We start from the raw sequence: 22,976 nt of genomic DNA, 5'->3' as shown, positions 1-22,976 counted from the left end.
ACACAGCAGCCCCTGCTCCTCGTCCTCCCTGCTGGGCCAAAAAGTAGGGATCCCTCTCCAGGCTCTTCCCATGGGGCTATGGAGGGTGTAGGGGGCTGGAGGCGCCCGATCCCCCCGGATTTCACAAGGAGATGCCCTGGGAAGAGCAGGGACAGGGGAAATCCTCTCTGTCATCAGCCTGCACTGGGTTTGGAGATGGACAACTCTGGTGTGAGAGACACGAGGGAGCAACATGCTGGGAAGGACCCACTGGATGATTCCCAAAGGGCCAGGAAGGACAGGGGGATGGATTCCCGAAGGGCCAGGATGGACAGAGAGATGGCTTCCCAAAGAGCCACGAAAGGATGGTGGGATGGATTCCCAAAAGGCTGGGAAGGACAGTGGGATGGATTCCTGAAGTGCCAGGAAGGGCACCGGGATGGGTTCCCAAAGGACCATGACGGGCAGTGGAATGGGTTCCCAAAGGACCATGAAGGAAGGTGGAATGGGTTCCCAAAGGACCATGAAGGAAGGTGGAATGGGTTCCCAAAGGACCATGAAGGAAGGTGGGATGGGTTCCCGAAGGACCATGAAGGATGGTGGGATGAGCTCCCCTCCCCAGGCCTGCTGCCAGGGCAGAGGGGCAGAGGGCAGGGACACTGCAGTGACACCAGAGAGTCCTCACAGCTGTCGGTGTCGTTGGCCACGGCGATGATGCCCATGGGCTGCTGGGGGATGTCCACACGCAGCAGTTTCATGTCGGTGCCCACGTATTTGTTGGCGCGTTGCACGGCCCGGCGCACCCAGTCTGTCCAGAAGATGTAATCCCCGTACACGGCCAGGCCAAAGGGGTGCACAGGCTCCGACTTCAGGATCACCTGAGGGGCACGGAATCATGGAATGGGTTGGGCTGGAAAGGATCTTCAAACTCATCCGGTTCCCACATCCCCGCCATGGGTGGGTACATCTTCCAGGGTTGCTCCAAGCCCCACCAACCTGTCCATGGACACTTCACAGAATCCCTGAGGTTGGAAAAGATCTCCAAGATCAAATCCAACCTGTGACCAACCCCCAAGCTGTGACCAACCCCCTCTAGAGCACTCAGTGCCAGGTCCAGCAGTTCCTTGGACACCTCCAGGGATGGTGACTCCACCACCAACCTGGGCAGCCCCTTCCAATGTCTGACAACCCTTTCCATAAAGAAATTCCTTCTCATGTCCAACCTGAACCTCCTCTGCTGTAGCTTGAAGCCATGGCCTCACTTCTCAGGGACAAACTGGGAGCAGGAGGAAGCCGCTGTGGGACGCAGCCCCCCAGACACAGAGCGGGATCCCTGACCTCCCCGGCCCCAGGAACAGCTCTGCCTCCCTCTGACCACACTCCAGCCCCCGTCTGGACACCCTCCTCGCCATCTCCAAGCCTCAGACTCACATGGCGATTGGAGCCGTCGTATTCGCAGCGCTCGATCTTGTCCAGGGTGGCATCAGAGAAGTAAATCTTCTCAGCCTTGTGGTCGATGGCCAACCCGTTGGGCGTCCGTATGTCCTGGTCGATGATGATGAGGACGTTGGCGCCGGAGAGGGTGGCTCGCATGATGCTGGGGTGCTGCTCATTCCAGTTGGTCCAGAACATCAGGCTGGGAGAGAGGGAAGGACACACGACGCCTTTGGAGCCCCAGCTCGGCCACATCCAGGCTGGCTCAGCCCATCCCTCCACGGCTGGGGGGCTTCCAGAGACTGGGGGATGTGTGGGACGTCATTCCCACGTAAAAAGAGTGGGGAGGGGGTGAATGAGGCTGCTGCAGCCAGCTGGGAAATGTGGCACCCCATGGATGGGGATGGGACAGGGGGTCTGGAGCTGCTTTGGGGCACTGAAGGATTTGTGGGGAGTGGGCTTTCCTCCCTGGGGGTCCAATCCTCTCTGTGCTGGGATCCAGAGCTTCCTCCCCGCGATGTCCACTGGGACCATGTGGATCCCTGGTGGGGCTGGCTGGAGCCTCAATGTCCACTCACTTCTGGCACTCGTCCAGCACGAAGGCCCGGGGGTGGTCGTCCCCTGACATGGTGATCACGGTCTCCCTCTCAAAGGCCCCGACGCGGCTCTGGTCCACGGTGTGGCGGGTGATGGTGGAGGTGGTGTAGCTGGTCCAGTACAGCGTGTCCCAGCCGCGGTGGTACGCCAGCCCCTCCACAGAGCCCACGTCTGTGGGGACAGTAAAGGTCACAGCCGGCCCCTGCAAGGCTGTGCCTCACCCTGCATGGCCCTGACACTGAGGATGTTGAAGTTAATTAAATTAAAAGTTTTTTGCTTTTAATTACAGCCCAAAAATCCCTCGGAGACCTTGGCTGCTGGGAAGGGACTCAGCAGGGCTGGGGGCTGTGCTCAGGGTGGGGAGCAGAGACCCCTGAGACTCTGGAGTCTCGTGGGTAGAGCTCTGTTGGAATGACCCACAAGAAGGCTGAGGGATGCACACCTACAGTGCACCAAGGACCTGAATTTGGCTCCCAAACTCCACACCAGCCAGAGATTGCTCTGGGTCCACAGCAGCAGCACTGGGAAGGGAAAGGTTTCCCTCTGCCAGGGGACAGCTGAGCCCCTGGGGCACAAAGTGACAAGGCAAAGCCTGGTGGGGACCAGGGAGCCCTTCCCAGCTGAGAACTTGAACTGTGCCCCCATCCTCCCCACTCATTAACGCTCAGCAAAGGGTTTAATGAGGCGGCTGTGAGAGCTGGGCCGTGCTCTCCCCTCCCAGGGATACAGCAGCGTGAGTGCCGCTGTGAATTCCTTCATTAGCAGCACGGGGAGCTCCTGAAGCAGCAACCGCGGTTCTTTGAAGCTGCTGCAGGTGCCAATAAACCCAACCAGGTGCAAGGTGAGGCCTGGAGGTGAGGCCAGGGCTGGGCACCCCGAGGGTCAGGGCTGAGGGCACTGAGTGTGAGCACAGAGCCGACCTCAACTTTGCTGCAGCGCCTGTTTCTAGAGTCCAAGCCTCGTGACACGCTCTCCGTGCCAGAACGAGCTCTGCAGGCTGCTCCCAGTGCCGTGCCCGCTTCCAGAGGCTCCTCAGAAACCTCACAGCTCAGCCTGGATCCACTGCCCCTCCAAACGCACCAAAACCCCTTGGGCACCAACAGAGGGAGTGCAGGAGGAGGTGGTGGGGAGAGAGACGGGTCTGAGGGCAGGCACAGAAGGGAGAACCCCACAGCACTCACTCTCCACGATGGTCTTGCGGCCCGTGCCGTCGTCGTTGATCTGCTGGATGTTGCCGAAGTGGATGTCGCTGTAGAAGATGCGGTTGCTGCCCTTGGAGCCGTAGCGGTAATCGAAGGCCAGGGCGATGACGTTCTTCATGTGCTCCGCGTCCTCGAAGGGCTTGATGGGCGCGTTGAGGTTGTTCTCGTCCGAGAGGTGGATGCTCTTGAGGATGGTGCGCTCCGAGTAGAGCAGGTACCCGTCGTAGTCCCGGCAGCTCACGCCGTCCTCCGACAGCATCCCGTGGGCGCAGGCGCACGTCCTCTGCCCGCCGCCGCGGAACAGGCACAGCTGCTGGCAGCCGCCGTTGTTCTGGGCACAGATGTTGGTGCCTGGTGGGGGGACAGGGGGGATTGGGTGAGGATGCACCCACTCGGCCACTTTCAGCACTCGGCACTCCCGGAGGAAGGAACGGGCTCGAAGCACGGCTCCGATAGGGACAGAGTGATCCGTTTGTTTCCATCCCCGTTCCCCACACGAGGAGGTGCCCCCATGCTCAGACCTACCCTTCTGCCGGGCCCGGTTGAAGACTTTGATGTCCTTGAGCTGCACGCCGATCCCGGTCCGCAGCGACACCGACTCGGTGGCGTTGTCCTTGTTGCCTCTTTTGATGGAGCCGTTGGCGTGAGTCCTGAAGGAGGACGGAGTCACCGAGTGACCAGCACAGGATCCTTCCCCACCACGGCACCCACCAGCTCCCCATGCCCTCCACACAGCCCCCAGCCCCCTTGGCACCGCACCTATCGCTCCAGTAAATGTATTCCTCGAAGACCGACACGGAGAACATGTCCATGTTGTTGCTGGACAGGACGACCTCCCGGTTCTCGCCCGTCTCCAGGTCGATCCGTTCGATCTTGTCTGTCCGGGCATCACACCAGTACAGCTTCCCATCCTGTGGGGATGAGAGAACATCCCAGTTGCTGTGGGGGCAGCACTCCCCTCAGCACCTCTGGCAAGATGTCCTGGGGTTCACACCACACTGGACAACCCTCATGAGACTCTGAAGCCCCAAGGAGGGCAACCATGTCCCCACCAGCAGGGCACAGGGACCCTTGGGAGCGGTACCCACCCTCCCAGATGCCAACTGTACCTCGTAGTCCACGGAAATCCCGTTGGGCCAACTGATGCTGACGTTGACCAGCACCATCCGCTCGGTGCCGTCCAGGCGCGAGCGCTCGATGCGCGGGTACTGCCCCCACTCTGTCCAGAACAGGTACCTGAGGGGACAGCAGGGATGTCACCACAGGGATGTCACCACAGGGATGTCACCACAGGGATGTCACCAGGAGCAGCACTGGCCATTCCAGTAAAGGACAGACACCACCCCATTTGTCCCCCTACACTGGGGCCTCAGTCCAGACCCTGCCCACTCACAGACCCTGCATCTCCATCCCTCCCCAGATCCAAACACCTCTGCTCTCCCTGGGGTTCTGTCCAAAGCTGGAGCTGCTCTGAGGAAGCTCCACTTGGATTTTCTGAGGTGCTGGCATCCACCAGGTCCCAGAGATTCCCAAGGTTTCAGCCCACCAGTGAAAGGAGGCTAAATCCAGGGCTTGGACTCCTTGGTGTGGCAGGGGACGTGCGAGCCCCTTCCTGCTGTGTGCTCACACACGGCTCTGCCAGGAGGTGTGGGGCTCTGGCCCTGCGCCCACAGGTGATGCCCATCTCTGGGGCCTGTCTCACCCCTTCTCTGGATGGACCGTGATGGCCCGTGGCTTGTCCAGCCCCTGCGAGATGACCACGTAGCGGAAGGACCCGTTCAGCCTGGCCACCTCGATGACATCGAAGCCCTGGTCCGTCCAGTAGATGTTTCCTGCAAGAGGGGACAGTGAACCCCCACACAAGCCCCGCTGTCCCCGCTGCCCCCGGCTCCAGAGCCCCATCCCACCAGCAATCCAGTCCACGGCGATGCCCTCCACTCGCCCAATGCCGTTGGTCACCACGTCCTCACGCCACGTCTGGTCCCGCTTGGCTCGACTGATGGTGCTCAGGCCCATGTCCACCCAGTAAATCGTGTCGTTCTCTGAGCGGGGCAAGGAGGGGATGAGTCAGTGACCACCTCTGGTCACTCCAGAATGGTAAAAACCTGAACCCAGGGGCCTCGAAATGTTCCGTCACCCAGCGCTGCCGAGGGGGCATTCCAGGGCAAAGCGCTGCCAAAGGGGGGTCTGGTGATGGTCCCCTCATGCTCCCTGTCCCCTGTCCTGTTCCCAGCACCCCCATCCTGTTCCCAGCCCTGCATCACCTGCATGGAAGTCGATTCCCACAGCCAGGGAGGTTCCTGACACCGGCACGAGAGCGTCCGACTTGTCATTGGGGTCCAGGGGAATGCCCCGGATCCCCTCGTGCACCGAGTACAGGAGGAAGGAGCCAACACCTGTGACAGAGGTGCAGGGACAGTCAGACACATCCCAAAACCCACAGGCTGTGCCTCCACCATGGAAAACTGTGACAGGGGAGGAGCATGGGCCTGGCAGGGTTCTGCAGGCCCAGCACAGACCTCCCTGGGGGCTGCAGCCCCTGGCACAGCCCGTTCCAGGCTCCTGCCCTGCTCCAGGGGGGCACGAGCGAGGCCCCTTCCCACCACTCACCACCCCCACCCCGTGCTGGCAAAGGCTCCGTGGCACATCTAGGTCAGGGCAGCACTTGTTATTCAGCCCCTGTCCTGACCCAGATGGTGCAGAGCTCTGCCAACCCCCCCAAAACCAGCCGGAACACTTTGCACACAAACAGCCTTTGAGAGGCCCTGGCAGCGCCCGGGGGGACGGCGGCGAACGCGGTGGGGACGGGGGATCTGCAGAGCGAGGGCTGTGCCTGGCCCTGCTCCTGGAGAGCCAAACCTGCTGCCCACAGCGAGGATCCCACCTCCCCCTGGGGAGGTCCCACTGTGCTGTCCCACTCCCCTCCTCCAGTGATGCCCTCGGTGGCCAGGCAGTGCCCCCACGCTCACCAGGGACAGCCCATGCGAGGGTCTTGCTGCCACCTGAGCCCACAACCCCTCCAAGCCCCCCAAGCCCCGCTGGTCCCCAGCGTTCCCCCGCAGCGATGTGGGACACAGAGCAGTGGGGAGAGGTCACCAGCTGGGGTGACCACAGGCAGGGCCAAGGTGGCCACGGGGTCTGGCTGTGCCGAGGGGTGGCTCAGGGAGGGGACAGGGACAAGCACACACCTTCACAGGACTGCTGCCCGCTCTTGAGGCTGTATCCCGCGGTGCACATGCAGGAGCGGGAGGTCTCCGAGGTGGGGAGGCACAGCTGCGAGCAGTCCCCGTTGTTTTGGCTGCAGGGGTTGGTCCCAGCTGTGGCAGAGAAAAGGGGGTGAGGGGCTCTGGGGACCAGGGTGCACCCACCAGGGCTTGGGCAGCCAGGGCAGCACCCACACGAGGCGTGGCTGCCCTGCACCAGACTTGGCACGAGGGCAAGGACCAGGCGGTCAGGGATGGAGCCACCTGGCCACCACAGAGACGCCGAGCAGCTGCCCAGCCCCACGGGGTCTCTGTGGGACTCCACACTGACCTTGCTGGATGCTCTCATCGTACACCTTCATGTGCATCACCAGCGTGGTGCTGTTGCGCAGCACCGTCACCTCCGTCCCGTCCTTCTTGTTGCAGGTGCCCATCCTCTCGGAGGCCTGGTCAGCCCACCACAGCTTGTCCCCTGCGAGGAGAAGGCAGCAGCGTGTGGCAGCGTTCCCCACCCCATCCTGCCCCAGCTGAGGTGGGAGAGGTGGGCAGGAGAGTTTGGGAGAGTTTGGGAAGGGCCAGGAGATGGGGAAAGGTGTCCCCCTCACCCATGATGGCCAGGGTGGTGGCTTTGCTCAGCTGGCTCCGCACGGACTCGATCACCTCCAGGTTGCTGCCATCCAGGTCACACCTGTTGATGGTGCCATTGCCAGAGCTGATCCAGTACAGTTTGCTCTCCGGGTAATCGATGGCCAGGCCTGGAAAGGACAGGAATGTCACCACGCTGGTGGCACACAGGGACCGGCACAGAGCAGGAGGTGGGATGGGATGGGATGATGGGATGGGATGGGATGGGATGGGATGGGATGGGATAATGGGATGGGATGGGATGGGATGGGATGGGATGGGATGGGATGGGATGGGATGGGATGGGATGGTCATGGTGACCCAGCACAGGACAGGTGTCACCCCCACAAGGAGCCAGAGTGGGGACTCGAGGCTCTGCAGGAGCTCAAGGCGAGGTGGGGGATCCCAGGGGCCATGGAGGGGTCCGTACCAACAGGTCCCTTCTGGTTGGTGAAGAGCAGCGTGCGGTTGCTGCCATCCATGTTGGCCACACTGATGTTGTCCCCATCTGTCCAGTAGAGCTTCCTGCAAGGTGAGGGGACAATGGGTGAGGGGCCACGGTGTCAGCATCCCCCTGCACCCTCCCAACCTTGCAGAGCCCCTTACCTGCTCATGGCACAGCCCCACAGCCCCATGTCCCACCAAAGGAGACCTTGGGGTGGCCAAAGCCCCGTGCACACCTGGACTGGCACACCCTGGTGGGTGCACATTTATCACAGCTCCCCTTTGCACGCGCGTGTACGGACACACAGCACAGCCCCACGTGCTGTGACACTGCTCCTACATGGTGACACACAGGGACAGGCCCCGTTCTCTCCCCCGTCACACACGTGCACAGTCACACACACACACACCCATGCCTGCACACACACCTCCTTCCCCTCAGCACTCACCCCCGCAGCGGGTGCACCACCAGGCAGTGGGGCTTGTCCAGCCCCTGGATCACGGCGTTCTTGAAGGAGCCGTCCAGCCTGGCCACGTTGATCTGCTTCTTGTTGGCGTCGTAGCTGGTCCAGAAGAGGTTTCTGGAAACCCAATCCACGGAGAGGCCGTGAGCGTTGGGCAGGTCTGCAAGGGAACGGAGACGGGAGCTCGTCAGCTGTGAGGACGGGGCTGCCATGATGCTCAGATGAAGAGGAAGGGCCAATCTCCGAGAGCTGAAGGTTCTGGAGGGCTGGGGGTCCCAGTTGTGGGAGCAATGATCCCCTCACCAACCTGCAGAGACGACGGTCTCCACGCCGGTGCCGTTGATGAAGGCTCTCTTGATGGTCTGGGTGCGGACATCTGACCAGTAAATCCGCTGCTCCAGAGCGTCGTAGTCCACCACGGTGACGTTGTCGATGTCGGGCACGGTGAAGGAGATGATGTAGTTGTAGTAGGGGTTGTCGATGTCCACGCCCCGGATCTCCATCTGCCGCGCGTACAGCAGGAACTTCTTAAACTCTGGGAGGAGAAGAAGGGCAGCGGTGGGATCCGGCTCCGGAGCAGCTGCTCATCCCCCCGGCTCCCCAGGCAGACCCCTACCATAGCAGGTGGTGTTGTCCTTGTCCAGCTTCATGAGGTGGGGGCAGGCACAGGACAAGGTGCGGTTGTAGTTGATGAGGCAGAGGTGGGAACACGGCCCTTTGCCGCCGTTGGCTTCGCAGGGATTAGGAGCTGCAAAGGGGACAGGACTCAGTGACATCCCAGCCTTTGGCGACACCCACCCAGGCGGCCCCAAGAGCTGCATCCCCCCCAGACCCTGCCTGCCCCATGGAGCATCACCCTCATCGCCTGATGGGGAAAAGGGGCAGCCACAGGGATGACAGCAGCATCCACCTGCTGCTCCGAGTGGGTGTGGGTGCAGACCGAGTGCCAGTGCCACCCTCCGTGGTGCCCCCAGCCCGTCCCCGCAGCTGCACTCACCCAGGGGCTGCCGGGAGGGGTGATACACCTGCAGGTCAAAGGGCTGCGTGTTGGTCCTCTGAACCACGGTCACGTTGTGCCCCGTCCACTTGTTGGCCTTGGCCAAGGTGTTGGTACGCCAGTCGGTCCAGTACACCTCCCCCCCGTACAGGGTGACAGCGAAGGGGTGGGACAGGTACTCGTGTCCCCGCAGCACCTCGATGTGCCCCGTCCCATCGTACAGGGCCGAGTAGATGGCATCCGACCTGTGCCAGGGGGAGATGAGGGTGAGGGAGGTGGGGAGGGGGCACCACGGGGTCTTTAACCCAACAGCAACAACCAGCAGGGTCCAAGCAGCTGTGGGACAGCCGCTGATTTACACCAGGACCCACGGAGGAGAAAAGCCAGAGCAAGGTTGGCACGTGCCAACAGACCCCAGAGCGTGAAGGCTTCTCGCTCCCAGCCCAGCACAACGCTGGAGCACGGGGAAGATCCAAAGTGGGAGGGACAGAGATGGGGAGACACAGGGAGGTGTCCTGGCCCTACCTGGCATCGATCCAGAGGATCCGCTTCTCCAGGTAGTCGACAGTGAGCCCGTTGGGCCACCCCCCCGAGCCCGTCTCCTTGTGGATGGTGCGTCGGCCCGCACCGCTCATGGAGGCGGCCTCGATGCGGGGCAGGCTGGCGTCCCAGTCCGTCCAGAACAGGATCCTGCCAGGAGGGACCGTGAGCAAGGACAGGAGACCGTGGCCTCGTCCCCCCGCAAGATCCCGCGCTGTCCCCTCCTGTCTCACCCGTAGCGAGGGTCCAGGGCGATGGCGCGGGGGTGCTCGATGTCCCCGGCCAGCAGCGTGGTCCTCATGGTGCCATCCAGCTTGGCCACCTCGATCTGGTCCAGGTTGCTCTCCACCCAGTAGATGTTACCAGCGATCCAGTCCACGGCCAGTCCCTCGGGGGTGGCCAGGCCGTACTGGATCACCACCTCAAAGCTGGTCAGAGCTGTGGGGCACAAGGTGAGGGTTCAGGCTGGTGCCCCTTCCCCAGCCCACCCGGCACCACCACCCCTGTGTCCTCACCAGCTCCACCCAGCTCAGCTGGGGTTGATCGTGGGGGGACATGTCCTCCTCAAACAGAGCCTGAACCACCCCTGTCCATGGTCCAGACCCCAAAGGTCACAGCACCCCCTATCCATTATCAGACCCCAAAGGGCTCAGCACCCATCCACAGTTCAGACCCCAAAGGGCTCAGCCCCCATCTATGCTCAGACCCCAAAGGGCTCAGCACCCCCTATCCATTATCAGACCCCAAAGGTCACAGCACCCATCCATGACCCAGGACCCCAAGGGGTCAGCCCCCCATCCCTAGTCCTGGCCCTGGGCTCCAGCAGGAGCAGCACTGATAGGGAGGGTGTCCTCTCTGTGCCCAGCTGCTGGGCTGCAATTACCAGCAGGGAAGCGCTGGGAATGCTAATTAACTACTGCATAATGAGAGCAGAACAGGCTCACTATCAGGGCTGTGGGCTTCAGCTGCCGCATCACCGTGGGGTGCCACAGAATCACTGACCCCAGACCTGCACCCCTGCTTTTCCTCCAACCAGCCCCCCCACCCCCAGGCTCCTCACCCCCGTTCTCCAGCAGCTTCCCCCTGTAGATCTTGTCCTCCACCACGTCGGTCCAGTACAGGGAGCTCTGGTTGAGGTGGAAGTCCAGGGCGATGGTGTTGCGCAGCCCGGGCACCAGCACGCTGTAGTCCCCCCGGTGCAGGTCGATGCGCCGGATCTCGTGGCGGTTGGAGAAGATGATGAACGGCTTGAAGGGGTCTGGGGGAAGCAGGGCAGGGTCAGAGGGGCAGGGACAAGGCAGGGCACGGTGCACCCAGCCCCAGCAACACCGTCAGCACGCAGATCCCACCAGCAGCCAGCCACATCCCTCAGCACACGAGAGGACAAATCCCCCTGAAGCAGCTGGGGGGCTGCTACCAGCCCCTGGAGCCCCCCAAAACACACCCAGGCTGCGGCAGCTCTCGCCATCAGGCTCCAGCATCCAGCCCTCGTAGCAGGAGCACTTGACATTGTACTTGTCCTGCTCGCACTTCTGGCTGCACTTGAGGTGCTTGGCACAGTAGCTCTGGATCTGGCAGGTCTTGTTGTCAGCACCCAGCTCCATGCCCAGGGGACAGGAGCACACGATGCCCTCGCCAGGGGCCACCGTGCAGTTGTGGCTGCAGCCGCCGTTGTTGAGAGAACACTGGTCTGTGGGGACAGGACATGCTCGTCACCTCCTTGTCCCACTCCCAGGTCACCCTGTGTCCCCACACCCGGGTCACCCCATGTCCCCACTCCTGGGTCACCCTGTGTCCCCACACCCGGGTCACCCCATGTCCCCACTCCTGGGTCACCCCATGTCCCCACACCCGGGTCACCTCATGTCCCCACTCCTGGGTCACCCCATGTCCCCACTCCCAGGTCACCCCTTGTCCCACTCCCAGGTCACCCTGTGTCCCCACACCCGGGTCACCCCATGTCCCCACTCCTGGGTCACCCCGTGTCCCCACGCCCCACCCCGCTCTCACCGCAGAGCTCGCCCTCGTCGGAGCCATCGCCGCAGTCGTCGGAGCCGTCGCAGAGCTTCTCGGGGGGCAGGCAGATGGAGGTGTTGTTGGCACAGGTGTGCGAGGGGGGTTTGCACACCAGGGACTCGCAGTTCTCCTCGTCAGAGTTGTCCTCGCAGTCGCTGTCCCCGTCACAGACCCAGGCCTTGCTGATGCACCGGGCTGATGGGGAGGGAAGGGGGCAGAGCAGAACCAGAAGGGACGTTATTCCAGGAATTTCCAGATGTTACCTCACGCACGGTGGGAATGGGGGTGTTTGAGTAGCTCAGGGCTCCCCAAAAGTTGGACCAGAGCTGGTCCAGACGGGACAGGTCAGGGAGGGCCTGGGGGGGCACTGGGGGCTCAGAGGGTCAGTCCCATAACTGGTGTCCCTCCACCCTTGTCCCCAACCCACCAAAGTGTCTCCCAGCCCCTTCCTCAGAGAAGAGGAGAAGGGATCTGAGGATGGCACCATCCATCAGGATCATGGTTCACGGGTTGGCCACTGGTGTTTCCCCATTATCCCGGCACCGAGGACAGTCCAGCACCCCCAGCTGGGATCCCCTGCCCCCCTGCTCTCACCCGAGTCCTTGCAGCCAAATTTGACATTGGGGTCGCAGACGTGGGTGACCCCCTCGCAGTTCTTCTCGTCGCTGGAGTCCATGCAGTCCGTGTCCCCGTCACAGCGCCAGCGCATGGGGATGCACAGCCCGTCCAGCCGGCACTGGAACTCGTCCGTGTGGCAGCCCCCGGGCGGGCGCGTGGCTGTGGGGAGGGCACTGCTCACTGCCTGCACCCCACAGAGCCGGGGGGCTCCAGGACTGGGCAGGGACCAGGCCCTCAGCCAGCAGGGAAACAGCTGGAGGCACCCAGAGGCACGGGAAGGGGATCTGGGCACCGAGTGTGGGCAGAGAAGGCTGCAGAATTCCCTGTCTGGAAGCAGGGCGGCTCTGCCCGAGGCAGGGTTTGGCTCTTTGGGCAATGCCTGTGGTTTGGGGTCCCTCCCGTGCGCTGGGGCTCACCCTGGTTGGTGCAGTTGGCGTGGGTCTCGTCGCTGTAGTCGCCGCAGTCGTTGTCCCCGTCACAGGTCCAGTGCACGGGGATGCAGCGCCCGCTGTTGCACTTGAACTGGTTGCTGGAGCAGGAGTGGCTGCAGCCGGCCTCGTCGCTGTTGTCCCCGCAGTCGTTGTCTGCAGAGGGAAGGGGGGCGGGCAGGGGGTCAGCAGGGGCCCGGCCAGGAGGGGCTGGCAGGAGGGAGGACAGCAGAGACCCCTCGAAGCGGGGAACAACAGGCACCGGACAGACCACGCCGGCAGACGGGACGTGGGGTGACTGCAGCCCCTCAGCGCCGGCGGTGGGACCCCCGCCATGGGCTGGAGACCCCCGGCCCCCCCACCCCACAGCACCAGCGGCACACAGAGAAAATGAAACACAGAAACTGCATAGATCAGCCATGAACCTGGGGGGCCCTGGGTGCCTGGCACCACAGGGGGCTCCGCTCCGGGGGGAGCGGGGATGGGGGACGGGCGCTCCTTTGGGGGTGCACCCATGGGGAGGGGGGCTGGGGCAGCCAATTGCGGGGGTTGGATCGTCTGGAGGAAACCCCCACGCCTGCTGTGGGCAGGGAGAGGTTTGGTCTGAGGGTACCTGGACACTGGCAATGCAGCCCCTCTGCCTGCCTGGCACAGGGGCCTGGCCTGGGCACCACCACAGCGCTCTGCTGAGGATGCCCCACCTGAGACTGGTCAAGGGGGGTTTCTTCCTGGTGCCTCAGGATGGGCACAAGGACGATGGCACTGATGGAGACAATGGCACTGATGGGGATGATGGCACTGATGGGGATGATGGCACTGATGGGGACAGTGGCACTGATGGGGATGATGGCACTGATGGGGACAATGGCACTGATGAGGATGATGGCACTGATGGGGATGATGGCACTGATGGGGACAGTGGCACTGATGGGGACAGTGGCACTGATGGGGATGATGGCACTGATGGAGACAATGGCACTGATGAGGATGATGGCACTGATGGGGATGATGGCACTGATGGGGACAGTGGCACTGATGGGGACAGTGGCACTGATGGGGATGATGGCACTGATGGGGATGATGGCACTGATGGGGACAGTGGCACTGATGGAGACAATGGCACTGATGGGGATGATGGCACTGATGGGGACAGTGGCACTGATGGGGATGATGGCACTGATGGGGATGATGGCACTGATGGGGACAGTGGCACTGATGGGGACAGTGGCACTGATGGAGACAGTGGCAGTGATGGGAACAATGGCACTGATGGGGACAGTGGCACTGATGGGGACAGTGGCACTGATGGGGACAATGGCACTGATGGGGACAATGGCATTGCTAGCTGCCACGTGGCCTCAGCAGCAGCTCAGCTCCTGCACCTGCACCCTTGACCTCTCCTGGCTCCCACCAAGAGGAGCTTCCTGCGTGGCTCTGCTCGGTGAGCTGGGACAACAGTGGCTCCCTGGCACCTGGCACATCCCTCCTGCTGCTGGGGAGCTGGGGGACATTGCCAGAGACACAGGGGGCGTTGCTGGAGGGGAAAGGGCATCACCACAGGCACCAGGGGCATCACCACAGGCACCAGGGGCATCACCACAGGCACCAGGGGCATCACCAGAGGCACCAGGGGCATCACCACAGGCACCAGGGGCATCACCCCAGGCACCAGGGGCATCACCACAGGCACCAGGGGCATCACCCCAGGCACCAGGGGCATTGCCAGAGACACAGGGGTGTTGCCAGAGACACAGGGGTGTTGCCAGAGAGGACAGGGGGCATTGCCAGTGTCCGGAGCCCCCAGGGCTCGCAGCCCTCTGGAGGGGGCAGGTCTGGGGGCTCGGGGGGCCAGGTGGGGGTCTGGTGCATGTTGATCTATGCACTAACCGGTAGGCTTTGGACAGTTCTTTTCGTCAGAGCCATCCCCACAATCTTTTTCTGAAACACAGAACCACCAGACAGGAGCGTGGGCACGGTGACAAACACAACACACCACAGTGACAAACAGGGCACACGCACAGCGGGCGGCACAGAGACGCCGGGACGTGGACACGGACACGGACACGGACACACAGAGGCACCGGGCAGCCTGGGAGGCGAGACCAGAGGGAGCACAGGGTGCTGGGGGAGTGGGGGGCAGCAGGGGTGGGGGTACCCTCGTGGTGCTGCAGCTCCCTAACCCTGCATGAGGGGCTCCACGGCCTGGCTGCCACTGTGGGGGATCCCAGGAGAAGGGACCATCCCTTGGCAGGGCCAGCTCCAAGGGAGCTCGGGAAGACTCCAAGGAGAGCCCTGCACCCACAGCTCTGCTCAGCCAGGCACCAGTGCCTCGCCTGCTCTGAAGACACTAATTATTCCTAACAAGGCAGAGCAGCTCAAAGACTGATATAAACTTGTGGGAAAGGAAAGCAACCTTGGGGCAAACCCTCTGTCCCAGGCCTGGCCCTGGAAAGATCCAAGGACAGACGGGAACTGGCTGGGAGAGCTCTCCTGCCTTCCCTGGGGCTGCAGGAGCTGGCTCAGCCCCGCTGGCAGCTCTGGCCATGCCACACTTGGTTCCAGCACCAGGGGACGGTTTTGGAAACCTTGCAAAGGATGCCAAGGTCTGGAAAAATCCCTGCTGGGTTATTCCTGCAGCTCTCCCTGCCCCAGCACAGCCAAGGGAAATACAGAGCTGGGGGCTGCAGGATGGGCTCAGCTCTGGCTCACGCCCGCTCCCCTTGGGGGCTGAGTTCTGCCCTTCAGCACACGCTGAGAACTGGCCCAAACTGCCAAAATGGGGTCCCTGCCAGGCTGCACCCCCTCCTTGGGTCTCGCCATCCCCTCGGGAGCACCCCGGGGCCGGGTCCTCACCGTTGTCACAGCGCCAGTTGATGTTGATGCAGCGCCCGTTGTTGCAGGTGAACTGTGTCAGGGGGAAGCAGGTCGGGTAGGCTGCGGAGGAGGCAGAGGCACCGTCAGCACCTCGTGTGCACCCCAACCCTCAGAGCCCCGGGGAGCACCCCACGCTCCCAGTGCCCCCAGTGCTCCCAGTCCCAGCTCACCACACGAGGCAGACTCGTCAGAGCGGTCCCCGCAGTCGTCGTCCAGGTCACACGTCCAGGAGATGGGGATGCAGCGGCCGCTGGCGCAGGAGAACTGGTTGGGGGAGCAGGTCCGGGCTGGCCAGGAGGGACAGATGGAGTGTTAGTGGTACCTTGTTTTGCCAGGGGAAGGTGGGGGACAATCCCCTGGCTCCTGCGAGGTCCAGGAGCAAAGCCAAGGTGCAGGCACACGTGAGACCCCAAAACCTCACGCTGCAGCCAAGGCACACATGAGACTCCAAAACCTCAGGCTGTGGCTCAACGTGAGCTCTCCCGTAACTCCCTTGAGGACAAGGCAGGGTCCTCACCTGAGCAGGTGGAGTTGGACTCGTCCTCGTTGTTCCCACAGTCGTTGTCCCCGTCGCAGAGCCAGCGGTTGGGGATGCAGCGGTTGTTCTTGCACTTGAAGCGGTCCGAAGGGCAGGTGTGCTGGTCTGGGGGGGGAAACCACACTCAGGACCTGCTCCTCATCCCACCCCATCCCTCCTCTATGTCCAACAAAGAGAAAAACCGGGACAGAAAAGGGCTGGAGCCTCAAACTCGAGATCAGAATCTCAACATTTTCCTCCTGTACCTCCTCCTCTCCTCAAGTTGGAGAGGGGACAGAGGGGTCCTGGCTACCCCACCCTGCCTCAACCACTGCCCCCACATCTGGGAGAGCCTTAGCCCAAATCCCACAGTGCAGGAGGGGTCACGCACGGCAGAGCTCGGGGGCTTCATCACTGTTGTCCAGGCAGTCGTTGTCCCCGTCGCATTTCCAGCGCTCCTGGATGCAGCGGTTGTTCTTGCAGGCGAACTCCCCGGGCTGGCACTGCGGCGGGGGGACGTAGGATGGATTGGCTGCCAAAGGGAAAGCGCAGGAAGGATTTTAACCAGGTGACCAAGTGCAGCTTCCCATGGGGAAAGAGAGGCCCCAGGAGGTTCCCAGGGCAGCCTACCCTGGCAGGTGACAGAGTCCAGCCCCAGGATCTGGTCCTCGGCACAGGCGCACTGACGGCCCCGGGGGGTGGCCAGGCACAGGCTGCTGCAGCCCCCGTTGTTGACACGGCATTTGTTGGAGCCCACTGCAGAGGCAAAGGGGTGAAGAGATGGCACCTCAGTGCCCAGAGACCCCTCCAGACCCGCGGGGGTGCTGCGAACCCCCAGCCCCCTGGACTCCCTCAACAGCAGCCACACTTGGAAGCCAGCTGGAGCCCCCAGGTGAGGCCACAGGGACCCCCGAGGGGACACAGAGCCCGACGGAATTCGGGTAGGAAAAAGAGTGAAGGCTGGAAGGGCAGGACACGAGCAACAGAGAAGAAAACCAAGGAGCACAGGGACAGTAAAAGGAAGCAAAAAGAGGTAGGGGGCTGCTCAGGCAGCTCAGACCCATCCCTCCAAGGCCAGCCCCTCGTGCCCTCGCACCTTGCTGCTGCTGCGCGTCGTACATGCGGATCTCGAAGATGGGCGGGCGCTCGTTGCGGAGCAGGCTCACGGCCTTGGAGGCCTGGTCCAGCCGGTAGATGCTGCCGCTGCGGTACTCGGTCCAGAACAGAAAGTTGCTGTAGTGGCACAGCCCAAAGGCGTGGTTCAGCTCCGGGCCCTCATACACGATCTGCGGGTGTGGGGAGGAGAGGCTCCGTTAGCTGGGATGGGAACTTGGGGACAGGGACAGGGACAGGGACAGGGACAGGGACAGGGACAGGGACAGGGACAGGGATGAGACTGAGACAGGGACAGGGACAGGGACAGGGACAGGGACAGGGACAGGGACAGGGACAGGGACAGGGACAGGAGAGAGGCCACAGCTCGGCTGCCCCAGTGCAGTGGGTGATCAGTGTCCCAGGGCCACGGGACCCCCACTCACCTTCCGCTCGGTGCCATTGAGATAAACCATCTCGATGCGGTCGTAGAAAGCATCCACCCAGTACAGGATCTTGGCTGGGATGTCCAGGCTCAGCCCGTTGGGCCACAGGACAGTCTTGGAGGTGATGAAGATGTTGCGGTTGGAACCATCCATCCAGGCCCTCTCGATCTTGCCCCTCTTGCTGTCCTTGGGATCCTCCTCCCAGTCTGTCCAGTACATCCACCTGCCACAGACACTGAGCTGAGCCCTGGCCTGGCCACCACAGCTCGTGACAAAACCCAGCCACGTCCTTGTGGCTGTGGCCCTGCCAGCCAGCCCTGCCCACCCAGGCACCCGCACCCGTTCAGGGGATCCACCACGATGGCGCGGGGATGCGTCATCTTCCCCTCGATCAGCGTCTTCCGTGTCTGGGCAGCCTTTTCCAGCCGTGCCACACTGATGGTCTTCTTGGGGCCGTCATCCGTCCAGTACAGGTTGTTCCCCATCCAGTCCACGGCGATCCCCTCCACATTGTGGATGCCTTTGAGGGAAAAGCAGAGTGGGCTTGTCAGCAGCCAGCAGCAACAGCCCCAAACGGTGCCTGATCCTGACCCAGAGCGATGGGGATGATGGACACCCGGCCCCAGGGGCACAGGCCAGGCCCCCCGGCCACGCACCGTCCTTCAGGATGGTCTCTCGCTCCGTGCCGTCAATCTTCTGGCGCCCGATGAGGTAGCTGGTGGTGTCGGCGAAGTAGATGAAGCCGGTCTCAGCGTGGAAGTCCAGGGCCCGGGGGTTCATGAGGTTCTCGATGGGGATCATGTGCTCATCCGGCACCTTGGCACCCATGTCCATCCCTCGGATGATGCCGGGACGCCCCTTCCCGTACACCAGGAACAGCTCGTGCTCGGGCTCTGTGCAGAGACAGGGACAGCTGTGGCCACCAGCAGGGCTGGGGCAGTGCCATGGGGCAGTGCCATGGGGACAATGACACAGGGACAGTGCCATGGGGACAGTGCCATGGGGACAGTGCCATGCGAGCAGTGCCACAGGGGCAGTGCCATGGGGCAGTGCCATGGGACAGTGCCATGGGGACAGTGCCATGGGGACAGTGCAGTGGGGCAGTGCCATGGGAGCAGTGCCATGGGGACAGTGCCATGGGGACAGTGCAATGGGGACAGTGCAGTGGGGCAGTGCCATGGGGCAGTGCCATGGGGCAGTGCTATGGGGACAATGACACAGGGGCAGTGCCACAGGGGCAGTGCCATGGGGACAGTGCCATGGGGACAGTGCCATGGGGGCAGTGCCATGGGGACAATGCTATGGGGCAGTGCTATGGGGACAATGACACAGGGACAGTGCCATGGGGCAGTGCCATGGGGGCAGTGCCATGGGGCAGTGCCATGGGACAGTGCCATGCGAGCAGTGCCACAGGGGCAGTGCCATGGGGCAGTGCCATGGGGACAGTGCCATGGGGCAGTGCCATGGGACAGTGCCATGGGGACAGTGCAATGGGGACAGTGCCATGGGAGCAGTGCCATGGGGACAGTGCCATGGGGCAGTGCCATGGGGACAGTGCCATGGGGACAGTGCCATGGGGGCAGTGCCATGGGGGCAGTGCAGTGGGACAGTGCCATGGGGCAGTGCCATGGGGACAGTGCCATGGGGCAGTGCCATGGGGCAGTGCCATGGGGACAGTGCCATGGGGCAGTGCCATGGGGACAGTGCCATGGGAGCAGTGCCATGGGGCAGTGCCATGGGGCAGTGCCATGGGGACAGTGCCATGGGGCAGTGCCATGGGGACAGTGCCATGGGGCAGTGCCATGGGGCAGTGCCATGGGAGCAGTGCCATGGGGACAGTGCCATGGGGCAGTGCCATGGGGACAGTGCCATGGGGCAGTGCCATGGGGACAGTGCCATGGGAGCAGTGCCATGGGGGCAGTGCCATGGGGACAGTGCAATGGGGACAGTGCCATGGGGCAGTGCCATGGGGCAGTGCCATGGGGACAGTGCCATGGGGCAGTGCCATGGGGCAGTGCCATGGGGACAGTGCAGTGGGGCAGTGCCATGGGGCAGTGCCATGGGGATGACACACAGCACTGGGGCTGTTGTGGGCTCACAGCAATGAGCAGCCCCAGCGCAGAGCCCGTGGCTCCAGCCCCTCGCCCCCCACGTGCCCCCAGGAAGGGCAGCGCTCACTCTTGCAGGATTTCCCGTCGCTGCCCAGGCTGAACCCGGAGCGGCAGCGGCACGTGCGGCTCTTGTGGCTGTTCCCGAGCAGGCAGATGTCCGAGCAGCCTCCCGGCTTCCCAAACTGATCCGGCTCGCACGCGTGGCTCCGCACTGCAACACAGAGAGGGGCTGCAGCAGCCAGGGACACGGGGGGGACATGGAGGGGACAGGGACACAGTGGGGATGGGGACACGGGGGGGGACAGGGACATGGGGGAGACAGGGAAACGGGGGGGGACAGGGACGGGGCGGGGACAGGGACAGAGGGGGACGGGGACACAGTGGGGATGGGGACACAGCGGGGATGGGGACACGGGGGGGGACATGGGGGGGACAGGGGCACTGGGGGAGACAGGGACGGGGGGGGACAGGGGCACTGGGGCAGACAGAGACATGGGGGGGACAGGGACAAGGTGGAGACGGGGCCACAGGGGGCACAGGGACACGGTGGGGACGGGGACATGGGGGGACGGGGACACGGGGCTGACAGGGACACAGAGCTGCAACCACGGGGACGTGGGGATGCCCTCATGGGTCCCCCCTGGCCTTTTGGGGGTTCATTCCTGCCAGGAGCTCCCGACCGATCAGGGAAGAGCTGAGCACAGCACAGGACAGCACAGAGATGGGAAAGGACTTTCCCACGGGAAGAGAAGAAGCCAGCATGTCCCAGCACACCACCACAGCCACACGGCCACACTGCCCCATCCTGCTGCGCCGGCAGGACAAGCCTCGGGAGCGGGGACAGCCAGCACCACCCGCAGAGCCCCTTAATCACACTCCTTCCCTGCTTAGAAATCTCCTGATTAATTTTATATTCTGGAAAATGCCGAGCAGGCTGCAGACACTGAGAGGATTTTAAAGGAGTAAATTGGTTAACTGCAGAAGGTGCTGGGGAGGCAGGGATGGATGCAGGGATGGATGCAGGGATGGATGCAGGGATGGATGCAGGGATGGATGCAGGGATGGGTCGGTGCAGCACTGGAGCCTTTCAATTCCCTGGAAATTCCTCGGTGCTTGGAAGCACCAGGTGAATGTGCTGGCAGTGGGGACAGAGAGTAAGAGGGACCATTAATATTTTAAGATGCCCCATCTGCTCCCACATCTCTGTACTCTCCATGATCCATCAGCCACGTGGCACAGCTCTCACAGGAAGAGACGCAGCGCTAGCAGGAAAAGGGGGCACCCCAGGATGTTCAGCAGCTCCCAGAGGCCTGGGAAGCAGGAATCCCAGAATCCTTGAGGTTGGAAAACACCTCCAACATCACCGAGCCCAACCTGTGACCAATCCCCACCTTATCAACCCAACCAGAGCACTGAGTGCCACATCCTTGGACACCCCCAGGGACGGGCACTCCACCACCTCCCTCAGCTGTCCCTTCCAATGGCTGACCATCCTTTCCATGGGAAAATTCTCCCTGAAATCCCACCCGAGCTGGGCTCGGAGCTGTTATTCCCGAGCCAGGCTCCCACCTGTGGGCTGGCGCCGCTGGTGGTAGATGTGCAGCGCTCCGCCCTTGTCCACGCGTGTCACCACCTGGTACTCGGTGCTGTTGAAGCGGTTGACGCGGATGACGCTGGTTTTCTGCTGGGCGTTGGCGTTGTCCGAGTTGGTGGCGTACAGGTAGTTCTCGAAGACGGTCAGCCCGTACAGGTGTTCGATCTGGAAGGTACCAGGTGGGCGTCCACAAGGGATTTAGGAGTTGTGAGAGCCGGGCTCTGAGATGTGCAAAACCCCTGATCCCACCCAATGGCTCTTGGCCATCACTGGCCACAGAGGGGTCTCATCTGCCAATGGCACAAGGTCATCCTTGGCAGGACCACGCTCAGCACGTTCCTTGCTGGACTTTGCTAAAGCCACCACTGCAGACAGGACACCGAGCTCCCATCCCAACCCTCTCCCCCAAACCCACTCACCAGGATGCCCTGGATGATGGTGTGCCTGTTCTTGCCCTCATAGTCCACCACCTCGATGTAGTCCAGGTAGGCATCAGCCCAGTACACCAGGCGGTTCACCAGGTCCAAGGTGATGCCGTGAGGGAAGACGATCTTGCTGTCCACCAGCTTGGTGCGGTTCTGCCCGTCCATGTCACAGCGCTCCACCTTGGGGATCTGCCCGTAGTCGGTGAAGAACACCTTGCTGTGAGAGAGGAGCAGAGGAGGGAGCTCAGAGCCAGGATGAGCTCTGGGAGAGGGAGGATATGGATGTGTGGATCCCCACGGGGATGACTGGGGTCAGGCACAGATCCCCTGGGAGATGTGTTGGTGTCACTGCAAGAGGCCCGCACGTGGGGTTGTTCATGTTCAAACACAACCTGAGGCAGCTGCCTGTGCATCCCAGAGCCGTCCTGCCCAGCTTCCCAACACAGCACAGCAGAGCCAGGGATCAGCACGGCCACCACAGAGCACAAGGGACTTCACTCAGTCACCTGTGGGGCTGTCTGCAGCAGTCCTGCTCGAGCCTGGAGTCTCTCTCCAGGATCCTCTGCCTTATTTGTTTGTTTATATGAAATACTCCCGATTTTCTGCTCAATAACACCAGCTTTTTCCATCTGAGCCAGGAGGGAAGTGCCCATCAGGAAAGCAGCTGGTGAGGGAGGAATTTTCCTCTTTAGTGGTTTCTCTGCTCTACCCACCGTGGCCTCAGCCACACCAGCTTCCAGCTCCCGGGGGCTGGCAGCTGCCACGTGTGCCCTGAGCTGCTCCCATGACTCAGCATCCTGCCATCCCCATCCTCGGGGCTGGGCACACGGGCACGAGAGAGCTGCTCTGGGCTGTGCTCGGAGCCACCTCAGCTCCCAAAAGCTGGAGCAAAGCTGTGACCACGCGGCCTGGCACGAGCTGGAAGCAGCAGCTTATCCCAAGCTGAGCCGGGGGTGTCCCAAAGGACTGAGCCCTGCACAGCTGCTGCCAGGGCAGGCTGGGTGGGAAGTGTCCCTGCAGAGGGGGCTCACAGAGGTACAGGAAACACCTCCTACCCCAGAGGGACAGGCCACCCTCGTCAGTTGTCCCCCAGGACTCACCCCATGGCTGGGTCCAGCGCAATTCCCTTGGGATTGTACAGCTCCAGGTCCAGCAGCGTGACGCAGGTGTCCCCGTTTTTGTTGCAGACAAAGATCCTGTCATCAATGTCATCCACGAAGTAGAAGTTGCCCGTGAGCCAGTCGATGGCCATCTGTTCCACGTCTGGGCAAGGAGAGGGAGGGAGGGAGGGGGGTGAGGCAGGGAAGGACAGAGCCAGGAGCCCCCCGGGATCACAAACACCGACACCAAGCCAAGGAATGAGACCATGGG

General features: G+C 62.6%; 1 protein-coding gene across 2 annotated transcripts in view; it reads right to left on the bottom strand.

Annotated features, from left to right (window-relative positions):
- Positions 1 to 22,976, bottom strand: part of LRP1 (LDL receptor related protein 1) — an 81,776-nt gene that overhangs the window by 22,863 nt on the left and 35,937 nt on the right. For both annotated transcript variants that reach the window (XM_088068757.1, XM_088068758.1), the window contains exons 7-44: positions 22,706 to 22,868; positions 21,600 to 21,822; positions 21,156 to 21,345; positions 19,654 to 19,797; positions 18,132 to 18,368; positions 17,815 to 17,995; positions 17,476 to 17,698; positions 17,034 to 17,223; positions 16,568 to 16,693; positions 16,329 to 16,469; positions 15,938 to 16,063; positions 15,591 to 15,707; positions 15,400 to 15,480; positions 12,535 to 12,702; positions 12,095 to 12,277; positions 11,495 to 11,695; positions 10,929 to 11,174; positions 10,545 to 10,742; positions 9,718 to 9,922; positions 9,470 to 9,634; positions 8,945 to 9,189; positions 8,564 to 8,695; positions 8,255 to 8,482; positions 7,933 to 8,107; positions 7,470 to 7,564; positions 7,021 to 7,170; positions 6,747 to 6,887; positions 6,401 to 6,529; positions 5,477 to 5,608; positions 5,120 to 5,254; positions 4,915 to 5,044; positions 4,322 to 4,448; positions 3,972 to 4,123; positions 3,738 to 3,862; positions 3,192 to 3,563; positions 1,992 to 2,181; positions 1,411 to 1,615; positions 665 to 857 (exon numbers count right to left, since the gene is read on the bottom strand). In XM_088068757.1, the coding sequence (XP_087924883.1) occupies positions 665 to 857; positions 1,411 to 1,615; positions 1,992 to 2,181; positions 3,192 to 3,563; positions 3,738 to 3,862; positions 3,972 to 4,123; positions 4,322 to 4,448; positions 4,915 to 5,044; positions 5,120 to 5,254; positions 5,477 to 5,608; positions 6,401 to 6,529; positions 6,747 to 6,887; positions 7,021 to 7,170; positions 7,470 to 7,564; positions 7,933 to 8,107; positions 8,255 to 8,482; positions 8,564 to 8,695; positions 8,945 to 9,189; positions 9,470 to 9,634; positions 9,718 to 9,922; positions 10,545 to 10,742; positions 10,929 to 11,174; positions 11,495 to 11,695; positions 12,095 to 12,277; positions 12,535 to 12,702; positions 15,400 to 15,480; positions 15,591 to 15,707; positions 15,938 to 16,063; positions 16,329 to 16,469; positions 16,568 to 16,693; positions 17,034 to 17,223; positions 17,476 to 17,698; positions 17,815 to 17,995; positions 18,132 to 18,368; positions 19,654 to 19,797; positions 21,156 to 21,345; positions 21,600 to 21,822; positions 22,706 to 22,868 (6,564 nt within the window). The remainder of the gene's footprint in view (positions 1 to 664; positions 858 to 1,410; positions 1,616 to 1,991; positions 2,182 to 3,191; positions 3,564 to 3,737; positions 3,863 to 3,971; positions 4,124 to 4,321; positions 4,449 to 4,914; positions 5,045 to 5,119; positions 5,255 to 5,476; positions 5,609 to 6,400; positions 6,530 to 6,746; positions 6,888 to 7,020; positions 7,171 to 7,469; positions 7,565 to 7,932; positions 8,108 to 8,254; positions 8,483 to 8,563; positions 8,696 to 8,944; positions 9,190 to 9,469; positions 9,635 to 9,717; positions 9,923 to 10,544; positions 10,743 to 10,928; positions 11,175 to 11,494; positions 11,696 to 12,094; positions 12,278 to 12,534; positions 12,703 to 15,399; positions 15,481 to 15,590; positions 15,708 to 15,937; positions 16,064 to 16,328; positions 16,470 to 16,567; positions 16,694 to 17,033; positions 17,224 to 17,475; positions 17,699 to 17,814; positions 17,996 to 18,131; positions 18,369 to 19,653; positions 19,798 to 21,155; positions 21,346 to 21,599; positions 21,823 to 22,705; positions 22,869 to 22,976) is intronic.

The sequence above is a fragment of the Pseudopodoces humilis genome, chromosome 32, assembly GCF_049639895.1.
Source record: "Pseudopodoces humilis isolate 2021_Gansu_Grassland_sample_001 chromosome 32, ASM4963989v1, whole genome shotgun sequence".
Classification (NCBI taxonomy): Eukaryota; Metazoa; Chordata; class Aves; order Passeriformes; family Paridae; genus Pseudopodoces; species Pseudopodoces humilis.
Note: the sequence above shows the minus strand (reverse complement) of the source record. Positions and strands in the feature narration are given on the sequence as shown.